The following is a 20,213-nucleotide window of genomic DNA, read 5'->3' as shown; positions in this document are numbered from 1 at the left end:
CCAGATAAACCACTGGTCACAGAGTATGCTTGGTGGAAGGGATCATTGGAGCAAAGGCTGAATGTGTTCAGAGACTCTCAGAGACCCATGCGGTCGGACTAGCAGAAGAGTGGAAGGGCACCAGGCAAAGCGCTCCCAGGCTTGTAAGTCAAGATCACAAGCACGGTTAGCCAGTGTCATGACTTGAGGTTCTGGAGCGACGTTAGGTGTGGTTGGGGGTTAGAGCGACGATAATGTGACTTGCATTTTAAGAGGTTTATTCTGACTACCATGTTCAAATACATCAGGAATGTAAGGGAGACTTGGAGAAATCAGGGGAAGTTTTCAGGTAAGCATCAATGGCATATCTGATGAGGGCGTAGGCAGCAGAGGTTGGTGGGGTGCCAGATACTGGGTGAATACTGGTAGAGGAGGGTTCTTGGATCACTAGGATATAGAATATAAGAAAGCAACTGATGGCTCCCGAGACCTTTGGTTTAAAAATCTGGCAGGACTGAGTTGATACTGAGATGGGAAAATACATGACTGGGTCAAGATTTGGAGGGATGTCAGTATGACACTGTTGGACATAAATCTCAGATGTCTGTTAGAAATCTAAATAACAGCGTGAGGATCCCTGAGCTGAAAATGATTATGTTGTGTGCGTGTATTAGTGTGAAATTACTATGTAAATATGCAATAGTTAAAGCCAAAGACTGATGGTTTCACCGAAGATAAGAATTTCTTTGGGGGAAGGAAGAATTCAAAGACTGATTCCGTCTTCTCCAGCATTCCATGGTTGGGGAGAAAGTCGGGAATCAGCAAAGAAGTCTGAGAGGTGGTCATTAGGCTAAGAGGAAAAGTAAAGACTGGTATCCTTCAAGCGAAGTGAAAGTATTAAAGCAGGAACACCTGACAGTGTCAGGATGGGAGAGATGGAGAACTTTTCAAGTTAATAGTGAGGAGGTCTTTGGTGGCCAAGAACAGTTTTAGAAGGGGAGTGATGGAAAATCCTGATTGCAAAAGGCATCAGTGAGAGGAGAACTGGATAATTTTGAGTAGCTTTGTTGCAACAGGAGCACAGATGGGAAGAAAATTGTTTGGGGAAGAGGAGTCAAGAGAAGAATTGGGTGAGGGCTTCAGAAACAGAAAAATGTGAGACACATTCAGCTCCTACTAACTTCTCATGTAGGTTGGGACTGAATTTAAAGGGGCCTTCCATGTGTGTTCTGCAGTTGAATTCATCACAGAATCATCAGTCCTAAACTGAGGTTGGCCAGTTTTTACAGTCTTCTTCATGTCTCTCGTTTAATTTCAAGTTACTTCAAAGATAGTTATCTCCAGTACCCAGGGGAACATACTCTGTCCCTAGTAATCTTGAGTCTACCAGAGGAGCATTTGTGGGTTCCTAACCCTTCTCTCCATGTGGCCTTTGGAGGGGTAATGACAAAAGCTGTTGCTTGGATGTTGCCCTTCAACTTCCAAGGGAATCATGACAAACTCGAGAAGTGTCCTCAGCTCTGCTTCTTTCACAGTCCACACCCCTTCCCTGAGATAGCCCCAACTTTCTAAATATATCCAAACCACAGCTTCTGGGTCCTTAAAACATCTAACCACGTCTCATTTTCTACTTTATGATCAACTGTAGCAAAGTCCTCCACCTCTCACATGAAAAATTTTCAAAATTTTCCTGCCTGGTTTCACTGTGTAATGATAGCAGGGTTAGTGAGGTGACAGTTTTGAGGAGGTAAACCAGGAGAGAGATGGTGTAGAGCATTTTAGCTGTGGTATGGCCATCTGTTAATTCAAAAAACATTTAACGAGCCCCAACTGCATGTCAGTAATGACTGGGATATGAGGGGAAGCAGGAATAATAACTGGCATAGGTAAAACAATTATTGGCTTTCAGAAATGGCATTGTAAGTGTGTAATAAACATTTTAGGTGTTAGTGGAATATGCTATGAATAAAAAGGTAGTACAAGGGGGCACAAAGTTAAAGAGGCAACCTTAAGGTGGTCAGGGAAATACTATCTGAAAGTTGATTGATTTGGTACCTGAAGGAAGAAGGGAAGTTGGCTACTTGGCTGTCATGGGATAGAACTTCTGGCAGAGAAAAGAGCACATTTCAAATGCCCTGTGGTGTAAATGTCCTGTAGTATAAGAGAAGGCAAAGCACTGAGCTGAATGTGCAAAGAGAACAGAAGTGAGGTCCCAGAGCTACTGGGGCTAAATTGTTAAGAAGCTGTGTTGCCTGTTCAAGATGTTGGATTTTCTGATAAACGCCTTTTGAAGGTTTTGAGCAGACACTGTGGTTTCTGGCAGGTAGAAGATCACTAGTAGGAAAGGTGAAAGGAGGAACAATTAAAGTGTTTCTGGAAGGATCCAGGAGAGGAGATAGTGGTTCACATGGTAGGTAGTGCTAGAGAGGATGAGAAATGATAAGATGCTGCCTTTATTTTGGAGGTAGAGCTGGCAGGATCTTCCTGTTTTGGGGTGTTCTCTTGGGGGATGGATATTCTTCTCCTTGGGGGAAAGTGCTCAATGATTCCTTTTTTTCAATGAAACTGTGAATCCCTAATGCATGTTAGATGCTGTGGATCCCTTAACTGTTAGCATATTATGACCTTTGATTCCATGGTTGAAGAAGCATGGTTTCATTTTGCATGCGGGTGTGTGTATTTTCTTAGCGTCACTTTGGATAGTGCTTACAGGAAGTTCAATGTGGTAAACACATGATAAACCCAGATTATTTCCAAGGGGGAAACATGATTTTAAAATTAGTTGAAACTCTGTGACCTGACTGGGAGTCTAAAATGGAGAGTATTACTTGAGGAAATGATCCACACTTAGGATCTGTTCTGATAGGAAGTAGAGTAGGCAGGGAAAATTATGCAGAGAATGTTCTAATTTCATTCTTTTACATGTAGCTGTCCAGTTTTCCCAGTACCACTTACTGAAGAGTCTATTCTCCACTATAAGGTCTTGCCTCCATTGTCATAGAATAGTTGACCATAGGTATTTGGGTTATTTCTGGGCTTTCTATCCTGTTTCATTGAAATCTATTTCTGTTTTTGGTGCCAGTACCTTACTGTTTTGAGGACTGCAGCTTTGTAGTATAGCCTGAAGCCAGGGAGCCCAAGTCCTCCATTTCTGTTTTTCTTTTTCTTTTCTTAAATTTATTTACTTTTTAAATTTTATTTCCCCAATACATTATTTTTTTCTAGTATACAGCATGGTGACCCAGTTATACAAACATGTATACATTCTTTGTTTTTCATTTTCAGCATTCAGAATCTTTTGTGTTTCCACACAATTTTTAAAATATTTTGTTTTAGTTCTGTGAAGAATACCATTGGTAATTTGATAGGTATTGCATTCAATCTGTAGATTGCCTTGGATAATATAGTCATTTTGACATATTGATTCTTCCAATTCAAGAGCATACTCTATCTTTCCATCTGTTTGTGTCATCTTTGATTTCTTTCATCGGCATCATAGTTTTCAGAGTGCAGGTCTCGTGTCTCTTTAGGTAGTTTCATTCCTAGGTATTTTACTTTATTATTACTTTTTTCATACTGTCATGTTCTACCCCAAGACATGGGACGTAGTTTCCTACGCTGCACAGAAGTGTGTATTCCGTGTCGGACCTTAAGTGTAACTCTCCCGTTATTTTGTCTTCTGCAGGTTATCCTATCTCTCAGTTGGTACCAGATTTGAAGATGTGTTCAGGGCTATTGTTTATAACCCGAATCTGAAGTTCCTGAGCCTGAATTGTGTGCCCCATTCCCTAAAAATGTTTTCACTTTTAGGTGAGGTCTTGGAGAATCCAGTCTGCAGAATACAGCATCTGAGGTGAGTCACTGCCCTGCTGAATTCTCGTAGTATATGAGAGGAATGGCTAAATTCCAGTGTGCAGAAAAGTATGCTTGTGTAACACCACCTGCTACTTCTCCTTGATACCCGTTCCTTGGAAATCTTAAGCACATGGCTTATATCTCTCCCACCAACATTATTCCTGTCATTGTGGATGATTTCAATTTCTACATGGATGACCTTTTCTACAACTCGGCTTCTCATTTCTGTGACCCATATTTCTCCAATCATCTTTCTCTTTTTTTCCCATTTTTGGACATAGACCACCCTGATCAAATCTTAGAGCCTACCCAATGGAAATACTGTGCAAGCCACAAAGATAATTAACTTCTTTGAGTAATTACATTAAAAAAGTAAAATGAAACAGGCAAAATCAAATTATTATTATTAAATAATGTAAATTAATATATATTACTAAAATATGTATTAACATATCAAATTATATCAATATGTAAGTGATTGGAAAAAACTATTAATTTTTTTCCTCTCTTTTTTTGGGAGTATTGTCTTTAAAATCTGTGATGTAGTTAACATTCCCAGAACACCATTCTGATGCTAATTTTTTTATCATAAACACTTGGAGTTTTTATTTTAAAACATTTTAAAGTGTGATTTACAGTGTTGTGCCAATTTCAGCTGTAAAGTGAGTCAGTTATACAGATACATATATCCATCCTCTTCCAGATTATTTTCCCATATTGGTTACCACAGAATACTGAGTACATTTCCTTGTGCCGTATAGCAGGTCCCTGTTGACCATCCATTTCATATAAAATAGTGTGTATATGCCAATATCAAATTCCCAATCCATCCCTCCCCACTATTTTTACCCTTTGTTAACCACAAGCTTGTTCTCAAAGACTGTGAGTCTGTTTCTGTTTTGTAAATAAGTTCATTTGTATCATTTTTTAGATTCCACATGTGAAGGATATATATTTGTCTTTGTCTGACTTACTTTATTTAGTGTGATATTCTCTAGGTCCATCCATGTTGCTGCAAATGGCACTATTTCATTCTTTTTCATGGCTGAGTAATATTCCACTGTATATATGTACCATATCTTCATCAACTCCTCTGATCTACAATTGAAAAATTGGTTCACACAAAGAAATTTCAAAGCCGTCTTAAACACATTGGATGTTCATTCTATGAGTTCTCATCTACTTACATGCCTTTAGCCTCTTTCTGCTGAAGATTCCAAGATGCATGTTGACATATATATCTCTCTCGATTTCAGACTTGTACCTAACAAACTTCTCAACATCTCTACTTTGATGTCCTAAAGACATGTCAAATACAGCTCTTCTAGTGGCTGGTAAAACTAGTTAGGTCTACAATCAGAATGGATCCATCTGACTACTTCTTGCTCCCTTTGCTGATAGGCATGGTAGCTGAAGTCACTGTCATCTCTTATCTGAACTATTCCAATGTTCTTTTACCAGTTTTCTGTCTCTACTTTTGTCTGCCACTTGGAAAACAGAGTAGAAGGGCAATTTTAATTTTCAATTTAGGTCCGATTTGCCACTTTTCTGTCTTCTGATCTCCAATCTTCAATCTCACTCAAAATAAAATCCATCATTTCACAGTGGGTATCACTGGTCAGCCCTCTCCTTCCTCTCCTCTATTCACTGATTGTGTTGTATCTGTATTGACAGTGTTTTAGGACTTTGAACCACCAAGCCTACTCTTGGCTGTTCACCTTTGCACTTATTTCCTCTAGAGAGTCTCTCCTCCTGGAGATCTGGAACATGCCATCTTAGTTCTCTTATTTCTGCTCAAACGCTACCTTATTTATTGGTACTTTTCTCACTGGCTACTCCACCTAAAAGTTGAATAGCTACTTCCCTTTCTCTTTATTTACCTTGATTAAAAAAATAGAACTGATTACCTACTGGACACAATGCACATTTAGTCATTTATTTCTACTCAGTAGAATTTAGCCACATTTCTTCTGGTTCTCTGCTCTATCCTAGGAACTTAGCACAATGCCTGAAATATGGTAGACAGTATGTGTTAGTTGAATATACGATGATCAGCAAGGTTCTCATGAAAGAAGTGAACTTTGAGTGACAGACTTAAGAAAGTGAGAGAGCCAACCATGCAGATACCTAAGGGAAACTTATTTAGCAAAGACGATGGCAAGAGCAGAGGTGCTAAAGCAGGAATGTGTTTGGAGGATGAACAAGAGTGAGAGGACCAGGGAGGGTGAACTAGAGTGAACAATGTGTAGAAAGTTTGCCAAAGTCAGAAAGGCATTCCAAGGTCAAATCATGTAGGACATTACAGGCTATGTAGAAAAAAAAATCAGCAGTCTGCAAATGTGATGGATAGCTGGGTGTCCTGATGAGGTGTGTAGCTTGATTCCTGACTTAGAGTTCTGAAACAGTGATGGATATTCTGTAGAGATGGATGCAAAATACTGAAGTTCATAGTCATGGCGTTTCTTGGATCTTCAAATTTACCCAAATGGGAACTTTGAGGGCTGGTCTGCGGAAAGATGAGAAGCAGAGATCCAGTTAACTCCCATTTAAAGTTCCTGTCCTCCCACTTTGTTGGGGCCAGTTTGACGTTAAAAGAGGGATGGCTTGAAAAACTGAGCAGCCTCATTTTCTCTGTATGTATTCCTCTTGCAGCTTGATGAAATGTGATTTGAAAGCTAGCGAATGTCAAGAAATTGCCTCACTCCTCATCAAGAGCAAGAACTTGAAGAAACTGACCTTATCCAACAATCCATTGAAAAATGAAGGGGTGAAAATTCTATGCAATGCTTTGCTCCATCCAGACTGTACTCTTGAGTCACTGGTGTAAGTCAGCATGGACAAGCCTACCATGCAGAAGCTTACATTTTGCTGTAAATAGTGAGGCCTATGGCCAAACACAATGTGGTGGGGAGTGGGGGGTGAGGTTCAGCAAAGCATAATAGGTGAAGGCATGGTATTTGGAGTCGGACAGGTCTGGGTTCTTGTTCTGGAAGGATAAATAACGTGTACCACAGGGCTGGCAAAAATCTATTTAGATTTCCTCAACCTGCACCTCACAGTCTGGAGAGTGAAGGCATAGCATTTCCGATCTTAGGGATTTGGAGAGAGAGTTAAATAGGGTGCCAAGTAGTTTCTAAACCCATCTGGGCCATAGCAACTGACTTGGTAAGAACAGCGCACCTGTAGTTACTTGAACGATAATCAATATGCCAGGTGTCATATGGAATGTCTTGCTGGGGCACGAGGAAGAATGCCACGGAAAGGAGCTGGGGTGCTTGACAGCCTTGCAATAGGGATTGCTTCTGTCTAGTTTCTGCCTCTTCCAAGGTGGCAGATGATGAGCTATGGTCACACTTCTTACTTGTTGTGGTTGCATATGATCTCTCTCCATTCTGGAAAAGTTGCTAGAAAAGTGGATTATCTCAGCCAGTTGAGGCATGGTGCAAGATGTCAGAATGTGGTAAGATGAAGGCATGATGGTACAAAAAACATAAAAGGGCAGAAATGGTCAGGAAACAAAACAGAGTAAGTAGCTCAGTGTATTTAAGGACATGATCTCTTATATGCAACCCCCAAATTCCTAAATCATTGAAGAATGTAATCTTTTCATAACTCAGATTTCAAATCATGACAACCAGGACTGAAACAATTCTCCTTTTTAAAAAAAATATAGTTAATTTACAGTGTTGTGTCAGTTTCTGCTGCATAGCATAGTGACCCAGGCATGTATGTATTCTTTTATATATATATATATATATATATATATATGAATAAAATAATATATATAACATTAAAATAAGTTATTAATAGTATATATATAAGAATATATATGTATTCTTTTTCTCATACAATCTTCAATCATGTTCTACCCCAAGAGATTGGACATAGTTTCCTGTTCTGTACAGTAGGGCCCCACTGCTTATCCATTCTAAATGTAATAGTTGGCATCTATCAACCCTAAACTCCCCTTCCTTCCCACTGATCCCTCCTGCCTCCTGGTAACAGTAAGTCTGTTCTCCACGTCTGTGATCTATTTCTGTTTTGTATATAGGATCATTTGTGCCATGTTTTTGATTCCACATATAAGTAATATCATATGGTTTTTGTCTTTCTCTTTGTGATTTACTTCACTTAGTATGAGAATCTTTAGTTCCATCCATCTTGCTGCAAATGGCATTATGCTGTCCTTTTTAGGGCTGAGTGGTATTCCATTGTGTATATGGACCACATCTTCTTAATCCATTCATCGGTCAGTGGACATTTAGGTTGTTTCCATGTCTTAGCTATTGTGAATGGTGCTGCAATGAACATAGGGGTGCACATATCCTTTTGAATTATAGTTTTGTCCAGATATATGCCCAGGAGTGGGATGACCAGGTCATATGGTAGTTATATATTTAGTTTTCTGAGGAACCTTCATACTGTTTTCCATAGTGTTTGTACCAATTTACATTGCCACCAACAGTGAAAGAGGGTTCCCTTTTCCCCACACACTCTCCAGCATTTGCTATTTGTAGACTTTTAATGATGGCCATAATGACTGGTGTGAGATGGTATCTTATTATAGATTTGAGTTGTATTTCTCTAACAGTAATTAGTGATGTTGAGCATTTTTTATGTGCCTGTTGGCAGTTGGTTCATCTTCTTTGAGAAACATCTATTTAGGTCTTCTGCCCATTTTTCAATTGGGTTGTTTGCCTTTTGTTGTTGTTGTTGAGTGTATGAGCTGTTTGTATATTTTGGAGATTAGGCCTTTGTCTGTTGCATCCTTTGCAAAGATTTCCTCCAATTCTGTGGGCCGTCTTTTAGTTTGTTTAATGGTTTACTTTTCTGTGCAAAAGCTTTTGAGTTCAGTTAGGTCCCATTTGTTTATTTTTGTTTTTCTTATCATTATTCTAGGAGGTGGTGGATCAAACAAGATGCTGCTGTGATTTATGTTAAAGAGCATCCTGCCTGTGTTTTCCTCTAGAAATTTTAGAGTATCTGGCCGTACGTTCAGGTCTTTAATCCACGTTGTGTTTATTTGTGTGTGTGGTATCGGAGAGTGTTCTGTTTCCACTGTTTTACAGGTAGCTGTCCAGTTTTCTCAGCACCACTCATTGAAGAGACTGTTTTTCCTCCACTATGTTTTTATCTCCTTTGTCATAGATGAGTTGACTTTAGGTGCTTGGGTTTATTCATAGGTTTATTTCTTGGGTTTATTTCTGTTCCATTGATGTATATACTCTGTTTTTGCTTTGGTCCTCTGGGTGTACTTGGCCAACCCCACTCCAGCGCAGCCTTTTCCTATATGGGGGAGACCAAGGGCAGTTCTTCCCAGCTTTTTAAAGAATATAGTACAGATTTTTAAATCAAATATATTGTTACCAAAGGGGAAATGAGGCACAGAAGGGATAAATTAGGGGGTCTGGATTGACATAGACACACTATTACATATAAAATAGGTAACAAGGAACTACTCTATAGAATGGGGAATCCACTCCATACTTTGTAATAATCCACATGGGGAAAGAATCTGGAAAGAAACTGATAAATGTATTTGCATACCTGATCTACTTTGCTGTACACCTGAAACGAACACAACTTTCTAAGGTACCCCAATAACATTTGTTTAAAAAACAGAATCTAGAAACCCAACTTGGAAATGCTTCAGCTCCTGAATGTTGCCAACCAATTAAAATGGAAGCTGTAGATACCACAAAAATGGGGCTGCAAGTCCAGAACCAAAGGGCATCAGGAATGCTTTCTGTCCTTATCTTTCATCTGTTTTCAAAATTTTCAGAGGTTCATATAATTTCAGCAGCCAATGAACTCCTTCAGAATGGTAGAATTTAAAAGTTGAAAATCACTTTGGGACTAAATATAACCAGATATGCCATATCAAAGTAAGGAGGAGACCAAGTTATAGAAGTAATTTCTCCAAGGTTATCAGATTAATTGAAGAAGGAACTTGATTTTTCTCACACCCTGTTTCATTTGATCCATTCTGAGTTTCACCCTCTTCACTATTTCAGGTAATTTTTATTTCCCCTTCCCAACAAGGATTTGGGGCTCTGGTAGCTGAAGACAAAGAAACTCGTGTAGATTGTGGATGGGTGGTTACATCAGATCCTTTTTCAGGTGGTCAAACTTACTGACTTGATGCTCTTCTCTGTGATTCCATGCAGGTTACTCTTCTGCTGTCTCACTAAAACTGGTTGCATATCCATTGGGAGAGTTCTGATGCTCAGCAAAACTCTAAAGCATCTTGATCTGGGTGTGAACTTGCTAGAAAATCTTGGAGTAAGCATTTTAACGCTGCCCTTGATGTTTCCAACCTGTAAATTACAGGAGCTGGAGTAAGTGTCCTGGTGGCTTCCTTGGGTGACCACGTTTCTACCATGTAAGAGTTTGGGTAGTGGACGTGGCTGTGCACAGGGCAAAGGAAACGTGCGCTCTCAACAATGCAGCACAAGAGCAGGGTAAAAATATTTTTTTACTTTGATCAGCTTTTTATTTTCCCACGTGGCTAAAGTTGTCACAGTCTCAGTCGTAGGGGAATGAGGCAAGTTTCTGAAATATTCTTATCTTCTGATTATTCTAAAGGCATACATGACCCTCATTTCATTCTGTTTAGTTAGTTTTTGATTACAAGACAAATACCCCTCCCTCCCAACCTCCAAAACTGAGCCATAGAGGAGACTGCAGTGGGAGGACGAGGTCATTAGAAGAGAAAACCGGAGTTCCCATCGTGGCGCAGTGGTTAATGAATCCGACTAGGAACCATGAGGTTGCGGGTTCGGTCCCTGCCCTTGGTCAGTGGGTTAACGATCCGGCGTTGCCGTGAGCTGTAGTGTAGGTTGCAGACGCGGCTCGGATCCTGCATTGCTGTGGCTCTGGTATAGGCCGGCGGCTATAGCTCCGATTCGACCCCTAGCCTGGGAACCTCCATATGCCGCGGAAGCGGTCCAAGAGATAGCAAAAAAAAAAAAAAAAAAAAAAAAAGAAGAGAAAACCCATGCATAGAGGGGAGAGGACTCAGTGACAGGGTTCTCATTTATGGGGTGATGAGCTGCTGACCTGTGACTGAAGGCACCGTTAGGACTGCACAGCCTTTACTTCTGCAGAGATTTAGAAATAGAGCAGGGTAAAATTTTTTGGCAAAACACTTCAGCTAAGAAGAAGGGTCCATAAAATCTCTCAGATCCTCACTTTCACAAAGAGAAGTGTGGCTGGGCCAGACCCAGAGAGACATCCCATGGACCAGGGCTACATGGGAAGGAACCCATTGTTTCAGCCCTGACCTGGTTTAATACTTGTGGGGGAGAGAACATCTTCTGGTGCAGGCTGTTACCAGGGCATCGTTGTTGAGGGATGGTCTTAGTGGAGAAGGGGTGTGTTATCAGGACCCCTTTCCAAATGGGGAGGTGGCCATGTCTTAGCCATGATACATGATGTTGGCCAAAAACACCGTGTATCTCTGTGGAGCTTCGTCATGGTGGGATGGCCTCGAACCAAGGCGTCCTGGAGGAAACAGGTAATAACCTTCGACAGCCTTCTGAGGGGCTCTTCTCAGTGATGCTAAATAACCAACTTCCTCATGTATTTCCAGAGATGAGGAAAGATCAATGGTCTGAAAAAAAATGAACTTATCATTCTTGGAAGTTATTGACTTTGCAACAGTTATTTGAAAGTGTTCCATCTCAAATGTCTATTTGGGGGGGCTCAGAAATAGGAGAAATATATACACTATAACAGTATCTCCTCTTCATAAAATAGCAACACTATGGCTGTGGTCTCCTGACGTGCTTAGTGGACTTGTATCAGAAAATAACCAGGTGTATAGCATATGACGTTTTATTGAAAATTTACGTCTGCTTTGTTGTGATTTAAATCTGTGGCTGTCTCTAATGCGATAGGGATCGGCACGTCAAGGAATACATGGAAACCTTTCCTTTGAGAACCTTGCTTCCTTTGATGTGGCAGTTTATCAAAAAACTGTCTTGAGGAAAAGAACTCTTGTCTTTTCTTCCCCCAGGCCTTTACTTTATAACCATTGATTTGACGTTAACGGATTCAATTCTGTAGACCAGGGTCTTTTTCTCTGAAGTGTTAGTAAATATTGGGGGACTTGTGAGCTCCGTGGTTTCGGTCACAACTATCCAACCTTGAGAAGCTATGGAGGATGTGTAGGTGAATGGGTGTGGCTGCATTTCACTAAGACTCTGTAAGGGCGGAAAGTTGTTGAGATTTGGCTCATGGGCTGCCGTTTGCTGTCCTCTGCTGTAGACTCCAGAACGCTTCTCTTATCCTTCAAAAATGTATAACATTCCATTTTTTTCTATTGCCCACCCCATCCTGTGTGGAGGCCTCTTCCCTGAACACTTATAAGGTATATAAATAAAACCCTACATTTTTTAAATCACACTTCCAATTCCCCTTAAGTTTGAAACTACAGATGTATATTATCTTTATTCTAAATTTATCATAGTGATCGGTACACTGTTAAAGCTCCATAATTACGCAATGAATAAACTTGAGTTTTTCTAATGTATGCATCAGTATCTAAGTACTTAAGAAATTGCTAAATGTATATGGTCGGGCACCCTTCTCAGTGCTTAAGATACATCAGCAAAAAAAAAAAAAAAAAAAAATCCTCGCCCTAATAGATTTTGCCTCAGCTCTGAAGTACAAAGAAATAAATAATACACAACTAAACTAAGTATTTTGTAAGACCAGGGCCCAGCAAGCTGTAGTCCGGGGACCAGATCTAAACCTCTCCTTGTTTTTGTAAATAAAGTTTTATTGGAATACAACCATTGGTTTACATGTTGTCTGTGACTGCTTGTAAGCTGCCATGGCAAAGCTGAATTATTGTAACAGAATGTGTGGCCCATAAAGGCTAAAACATTTATCATCTGGATGTCTACAGGAAAAGGCTGTTGACTTTTGCATCAGTAAGAATTGCTATGGAGTTTTAAAAAGTAGGTCAGGATATGTGATTAGAAGTGCTAATGGCGGGCTCTGGTTATCTTAAACAAGGCCAGTCACTCTTAACTTTTACTGATAAGCAAAGACCAACGTATACAGATCCATAGAGGAGTGCTTGCAGGTAAAGAGAACCACCGCTGTGAAGGTGTTAACATGGGAACATCCCCCTTGGCTCAAGGTACAATAAGAAGGTCAATGTGGCGAGGTGGGAAGTGACATTTCAGTGGTAGATGGTGTGGGAGACGATTGTGCAGAGCATCTGGGCAATTGTAGGACTTCGAGTGACAGGAAGAGAACCATGTGATAGAATTCTTTGTTACAAAAACAGTAACTCCATTCTTTTAAATGATTTTTTTTTTGAGTCACATATTGGAAAGTAGACAAACGAACATCAGAAGTGGTTGCCTAGAATAACTCTTGGGAAGTCAAATTCAGGACCCCAAAAAAACTTGGATTAGAAATTCTTTTATCCAGTTATCTGAGTCTTCAGACTAAAGTGTTTCCAGTGTTGTGGTCTCAGTTTCCCTGTTTGTAAAAGCAGGATAATAGCAGCCCTTTGACCACTGCCTGAATTAATACGCACCAAGCTTTGAATATTGATCGGTATATTATAAGCACTTTATAAAAGTTAACGCTACTCTCATCCCTAAATGAGTCCCTTCTTCATGGATATCAAGAGATGAGTCCAAAACCACTTAACCACGCATGATATAAAACTTTGGAGGCAGGCAGCCATGACTCTGGCTCATATTTATCTTTTACAGGCTGTCTGGCTGCTTTTTCACCAGTGATGTTTGCCAAAGTATTGCCTTAGTTCTCACTAATAATTCAAACCTGAGGAGCTTGGAGCTTGGGAGCAATGACATCGGAGATAAAGGAGTGGAGATGCTGTGTGATGCTTTGAAACATCCAAAGTGCAAGCTGGAGAACATTGGGTAGGTGCTTGGCGGGTGTCTGGAGTTTGGAAAAGCTGAAGGGATAAATATGAAAGGAAGTGGGGGAGTTCCACTGTGGCGCAGTGGAAAAGACTCCAACTAGAAACCATGGGGTTCCAGGTTCAATCCCTGGCCTTGCTCAAGGGGTTAAGGATCTGGCGTTGCCATGAGCTGTGGTGTAGGTCACAGATGTGGCTCAGATCTGGCATTGCTGTGGCTGTGGTATAGGCCAGTGGCTGTAGCTCCGATTGGACCCCTTGCCTGGGAACCTCCATATGCTGCAAGTGTGGCCCTAAAAAGAAAAAAAAATACAAGGAAGTGGGTTGGAGAATAAAAACTCTGAGACACTTTGATCTGGTGTTTAAAACGCTACTCTGTCAGTGGGTCAATTCTTTTGTCAAGAACGTCCAATCTCGGGCTAGAACATGATGGGAGGTAGTATGAGAAGAAGAATGCATTTGTGTATGACTGGTCACTCTGCTGTACAGCCAAAATTGGCACAACACTATAAATCAACTATACTTTAATAAAAGAGAAAGGGAACTTGTGAGGGAGGTATTTGGTAAACTGGATCTCTCATACAGGCTCAGCCTGCCACGCTTCCCCAAGAACTGGGTTCTACCTCCCTGTGCCTCTCCTTGCTATAGGCTGGAAGAGTGTATGTTAACCAGCGGCTGCTGTGCGTCTCTCGCCTCAGTTCTTATCAGAAGCAAAACTCTGAAAAAACTCAATCTTCTTGGAAATGACTTGCGTGATGAAGGGATTCTGCAACTTCTGGAGGCCTTGGGACACCCAGATTGTGTGCTTGAAGCAGTTGGGTAAGTTGGATGCTCTTTTCTTTCGTGTCGGGAATGATTTTGTATTGATAGGGTCCAAGGCATACAAGATGATGATAAATCATGTTGCCAGACACAAGTACCATGCCAGTCTCCTCTGTTGGCATATTCGAAATAGACGTAGATTGCTCAGTGCAGACGACCTTGTCAATGCTGAGTAAATACCGATGATGAGCATGACTTTGTGTACTTGGTGTAGGATAACAACTGGTCTATATTTATTTTTTATCTTCTTACCTTCTCCATTTTGATATCTCTTTTATTCCTAGAGAAGGAAAAAAAAATGTTAATTCTCAGCTTGACGTTGTTTAGCTCCAAATCTTGGGTCATTTTTCCTTGTAAAATGAAGATGCTCGTCCTCCCTGGATCACCGGAAATTTAGGGTTGAGACAACATACATTTATTGTACCAGTTTATGTGGGTGAGGCATCAGTCCCGTTACAACTTCTTTAGCTGGTCCTCTTCAGGGTCTCCCACAAGGCTTCCCCAAAGATGCCATCCATGGCTGGGGTCATCTGAAGGCTTGATGGGGGCAAAAATCTGCTTGCAAGTGCTTGTCCGCAAAGTCCAGTTCCTGTATGGCTGTGGGACAGAGGGTTTTAGTATCTGGATGGTGGGGACCCTCTGTTCCTTCCTATATGAGCCTCTCGAAGATGACCACTCTCTACAGCAACTTTTTCAAGGCAAAAGAGTTCATTAGCAAGGAAGAAGTATCATGTAAACCCATCAAAGGAGTAGTGTCTCATCATGTCTGCTTATTGGTCAGGAGCAAATCACGGGTCCCCTCAACAAGGGTGTGACTCACCGATAACCATCTTGGAGGCTGCCAACTAGAGTTGATATTCACATTTTGTCTACATACCCAGAAACTTCTGACAATACCTAGCCTTCCATTTCTACCTGCCCTGTATTCTTTTGTTCATTCTTCCCTTGGTTCAGTGTTTTTCCCCAGATTTACTGAGATATAATCAGCATATAACTGATACAACTTTGAAGTGTACAATGTGGTGACTTGAAGATACATGTATATATTTGAAATTATTACCACAACAAGTTACATATCCTTCATTTCATATAGTTACAATCTTTAGTATCTGTTGAGAATTTTTAAGATCGATTCTTGGCAAATTTCAGGTATACTGTAGGATATTGTTAAGTATTGTTACACGGTTCATCACACTATACATTACATTTGGCAGAACTGACTCCTTTTATAACTGGAAGTTTGCATGCTTGGACCATCCTCATATATTTTCCCTGCCCTCTTGCCCCCTGCCTGGTCAACCACCAACTTACTCTGTTTCTATGAATTAATTTTTTTAAAGATTTGACATATAAGTAAGACCCTACCATATTTGTCTTTGTCTGACTTATTTCTCTCCACATCCTCAAAGTCCATCCAGCTTGGCACAAACACAGTGGAATACTACTCAGCCATAAATAAGAATGAAATAATGCAGCTTCCTTTAATAATATTATCTATGACATAATATGTGAAATGTATGATATTATATATTTAAGATATTCCTTTGTATATCTACCACTTTTTCTTGATCCATACATCTATTAATGAGCACATAGGTTGTATCCATGTCTTGGCTATTGTGAATAATGCTGAAATAAACATAAGAGTGTGGCTCTCTCATCAGGATACTAACTTCATTTTAGTAGATATGTACCCAGAAGTAGAACTGCTAGATCATGTAGGAGTTGTGTTTTTAATTTTCGCAGGAACCTCCAAACTGTTTTCCATCGTGGCTGTGCCAATTTACATCCCCAGCAGCAGTGCCCAGGGGCTCTCTTTTCTCATCCTCATCAACTGTTTTTACCTCTTGTCTTTTTGATAATAGCAAATCTAACAATACATGATATCCCCAAATCCTGGATTTACCCATTGATCAGTTATAGACTAGTCACCTCATTGTGTTTTGCCAACAGTTTTCTTAGCTGGGTGTTTTTCTCAGAACTCTTTTTTTTTTTGCCTTTTTAGGGTCAAATCCACAGCATATGGAAGTTCCCAGGCTGTGGGTGAAAGCAGAGCTGCAGCGGCCGGCCTACACCACAGCCACAGTAATGCCATATCTGAGCCACATCTGTGAACTGCACTGAAGCTCAGAGCCATGACATATCCTTAACTCACTCAGTGAGGCCTAAACCCATCCCTACCCTCATAGATACTAGTTGGGCTGGTTACTGCTGAGCCACAATGGGAACTCCTCTCAGAACTCTTAAAATTTAAATTAAGTCACAAACTCAGTGTGCTAGGGACCCCAAAATGAGTTATTTACCCTTCTCTTCTCCAAATGATATTTTCCTACTAATATTGAATGAGACACTCAGATGCACAGAGGGGCCAGTCAAACACTGAACTCTCCTCAGTCCCTTCAGTGGTTGCTTTTTCTCTAAGACATTTTACGTCTCCTAATACATAATGTACTTATTATGCCAGTTACTGACTTCATCCCTCTCGACCACAAACTCCATGATGGCAGGTACTCTTTTCCCCTTCGATGTTGTGTCCTAGCACTAGATGCTCAAAAACAGGGGACTGAAGACATGAACATGGTACAGATTATAAGTGTAACTGTATCTAGTGTGAATTGACACATTCACATACAAAGACGGCCCACAGCACCCTGAAGTAACTACCTGTCCCCATCCTTGACTGGAAGGAGCTGAATAAAATATTACAAGCATGGGCTCTGGAGCACCTGCCTCTTTTCTCTAACCATGAAAACCTGCTTGAGTTGAAAACTTTGATGGTAGGTACGTAGTTTATAAAATGATTAAGGCTATCACCTGTTTTAAGGATCTAATGATATATACGTGTTATGTATTGAGTACACAGAATCAGTGGCTAGTAATCACTTCCACTCTCCTCCCAATGGAATTCTTGCCTGGTGCTCCAAAGCTGAATGGAGAGAATTCTATGTACTCTACGAATGGGGGGTTTTAGTCTAGATTTGATTTTCCTTTTTTCCTCAGGGACGGGATGAGAAAATCTCAAGAATACCAAAGAATGATGTCTGGAGTATGCAAATAGTTGAACTCGTTTGAACTAACAGAATACTTTCTCCTGATTTTCTCAGGCTACAAATAAACAGCGTGGCTGCAGAAACCAGGAAGTCACTACTGACCGTAAAAAAGAAAAACACGAGACTCACCCTCCTTTATCAGTCGTGGGCTGCAAAGAAAGGCAGAGAAGTCAGTTACAATGTCGGCGATATTCGTGCTGTAAGTCTTCCTCCGACTGTTCCGGTGTCGCCCAGACTTAACTGGCATTTGATCTGTTTCCACATGCCCAGAAAATTTAGACACAAGAAGTCAGCTAAAGTTTCTAAGCAACCCCCTCCATCATCTTCTACCTGAAATGGATTTGACATAAATTATGACCACAATTGAGACGCAGGAAAATTAGAGTTTTCACATCTCACTTGTATTTTTGTGACTTGTTACCCATTTTCCTTATAAAACCCCGACACTATTCACAAGAGTAATTAAACCATCATGTGAAGTAATAAAAGGTGAAAATGCTTTGGAAAAATGTATGTATGATGCCTTTTATCAATAGGGCATGTGGAGTACCAGATTGAATGGAAGGAGCTATGGTCCTTTCACTCTTTTGCCTAGGTGGAGTTTTCCAAAGAAACCCTTGAAAAGAAACTTTTACCTTACCTTCCTTCCTTTGGGCTTCCATGTCAACTCTTCATCCTTGATTGGCTTATGCATCAACTAGTATTTATTGCATTATCTGATCCCCCTCTGCTTATAAATACATGAGAGTGTCCCATAGAGAGAAGGGTGACTTTCCCCTCTAAGCTGCAGAGGAAATTGAGGTCTGTGTGATCTCAGAAAATCCTCTTTTTACAGTTTCTTTCAAAGGAGGGAGTTGGAAACTGGCACCCTTGAATAACTTTTCCAGGTCTGACCTATTTACAGGACCCCATTTCTAAGTATTTGGAACTACTGGGGCTAATACAGCGCCAGAGGTAAAGGGAAACAGTTATTTAAGTTGGGTAGTTTTAGGGTGTGTGAACTGCAAATGGGCACTTGCGATCTGCCTCTACATGGATGGAATCATGAGCCACTGCAGCTGCTGACACTCAACACCCCCGACAGGAGCTCAGGGTGGAGATCAGGAGGGAGGCACTCTGTGCTCTGAGGAAACGGGCAGAGCAGGTCTTCCGAGAGTTAGATATTATCAGGAGAAGATTTTATAAGCCCAAGTCTTGCATATCGTTGAATCTAGAAAAGCACAAATATCCTTCATGGTGACATCTGCTCCCTGTACCTACCAGTAACCTTCACGAGACTATCACTGATCTTCTGCAAAACGTGTGCTTCGTTGCAAGTACCGCCCCCTTCACCAAAATCTATCAATTCCCCCCTACGTCTTTTGAGGAAGATTTTCAGAGCTATGTGAAATGCTGCCTTCTGGGACAGAGTCTTCATTTCACCCCCCCAAAACTTAACTCTGAACTTTCAGATTGTGCGTAGTTTTTAAATCAACAGGTTCTTAGGGCAGGAAAATCCTTTTCCAGAGCACACACACTGTTCCCTGTCGTGATTGTACCAATTTGCATTCCCACCAATGGTGTCATCTCCCTTTGCCCCACACCTTCACCTGTCCTTATCTCTTGTTTTAACTTAGTTTTAAAATAATAGCCATCCTAACAAGTGTGAGGTGATATCTCATTGAAGTTTTGATTCGCAGTGGCCATTTGTGTGTAACCTTTTGGAAATGTTTATTAAGGTCTTCTCCTATTTGTTAACTGAGTTATTACCATTATTGTTATTGTATTGTAGACATTTCTAACATTGAAATATTAACCCTTCACCAGATAAGTATCTTCTTCCATTCTGTACTTACCTTTTCACTCTGTTGACAGTTTCCATTGCTGTGCAAAAGCTTATCATTTGGGGCAGTCCCACTTGTCTATTTTTGCTTTTGTTGGCTGTGCTTTGGGTATAATATCCAGAAAACATATTGTCCAAACTGAGCTTTTCTCCCTTGCTTATTTCTAGTAGTTTTATAGTTTCATGTCTTGTAAGTCTTTAAACCATTTTGGGTTGATTTTCACATGTAATGTAAGATAAGGGTCTAATTTCATTCTTTTTTTAAAAAATTCCCTAATACTTTTTTTTTCCTACTGTACAGCGTGGTGACCCAATTACACATACATATATACATGCTTTTTTATCACATTATCATGCTCCATCATAAGTGACTAGACAGAGTTCCCAGTGCTACACAGCAGGGTCTCATTGCTCATCCATTCCAAAGGCAAGAGTTTGCATCTACTAACCTCAAGCTCCGAATCCATCCCACTCCCTCCCCCTCGGCCGCCACGGTCTATTCTCCAAGTCCATGAGTTTCTTTTCTGTGGAAAGGTTAATTTGTGCCCTATATTAGATTCCAGATATAGGTGATATCATGTGGTATTTGTCTTTCTCTTCCTGACTCACTTCATTCAGGATGAGAGTCTCTAGTTCCATCCATGTTGCTGCAAATCTTAATGTGTACATTGTTTTCCTAAAACTATTTACTGAAGAGACTATCCTTTCCCTATTTTCTGTCCTTCACATCCTGTGGAAGATCAGTTGATTATAAGTGAATGGATTTATTTCTGCACCCTCT

General features: G+C 40.5%; 1 protein-coding gene across 3 annotated transcripts in view; it reads left to right on the top strand.

Moving 5' to 3' along the window:
• The window catches only part of NLRP11 (NLR family pyrin domain containing 11), a 45,141-nt gene extending 27,163 nt beyond the window's left edge, over positions 1 to 17,978 (top strand). For 2 of the 3 annotated variants that reach the window (XM_047792435.1, XM_047792432.1), the window contains 6 exons: positions 3,665 to 3,832; positions 6,487 to 6,657; positions 10,002 to 10,172; positions 13,569 to 13,739; positions 14,387 to 14,557; positions 17,665 to 17,978. In XM_047792435.1, coding sequence (XP_047648391.1) covers positions 3,665 to 3,832; positions 6,487 to 6,657; positions 10,002 to 10,172; positions 13,569 to 13,739; positions 14,387 to 14,557; positions 17,665 to 17,944 — 1,132 coding nt within the window. In that variant the 3' untranslated portion in view covers positions 17,945 to 17,978. The remainder of the gene's footprint in view (positions 1 to 3,664; positions 3,833 to 6,486; positions 6,658 to 10,001; positions 10,173 to 13,568; positions 13,740 to 14,386; positions 14,558 to 17,664) is intronic. The other variant, XM_047792433.1, reaches the window with a different exon arrangement.
• Positions 17,979 to 20,213: the final 2,235 nt, after the last annotated feature.

This window comes from Phacochoerus africanus, chromosome 8, assembly GCF_016906955.1.
Source record: "Phacochoerus africanus isolate WHEZ1 chromosome 8, ROS_Pafr_v1, whole genome shotgun sequence".
Taxonomy (NCBI): domain Eukaryota; kingdom Metazoa; phylum Chordata; class Mammalia; order Artiodactyla; family Suidae; genus Phacochoerus; species Phacochoerus africanus.
Note: the sequence above shows the minus strand (reverse complement) of the source record. Positions and strands in the feature narration are given on the sequence as shown.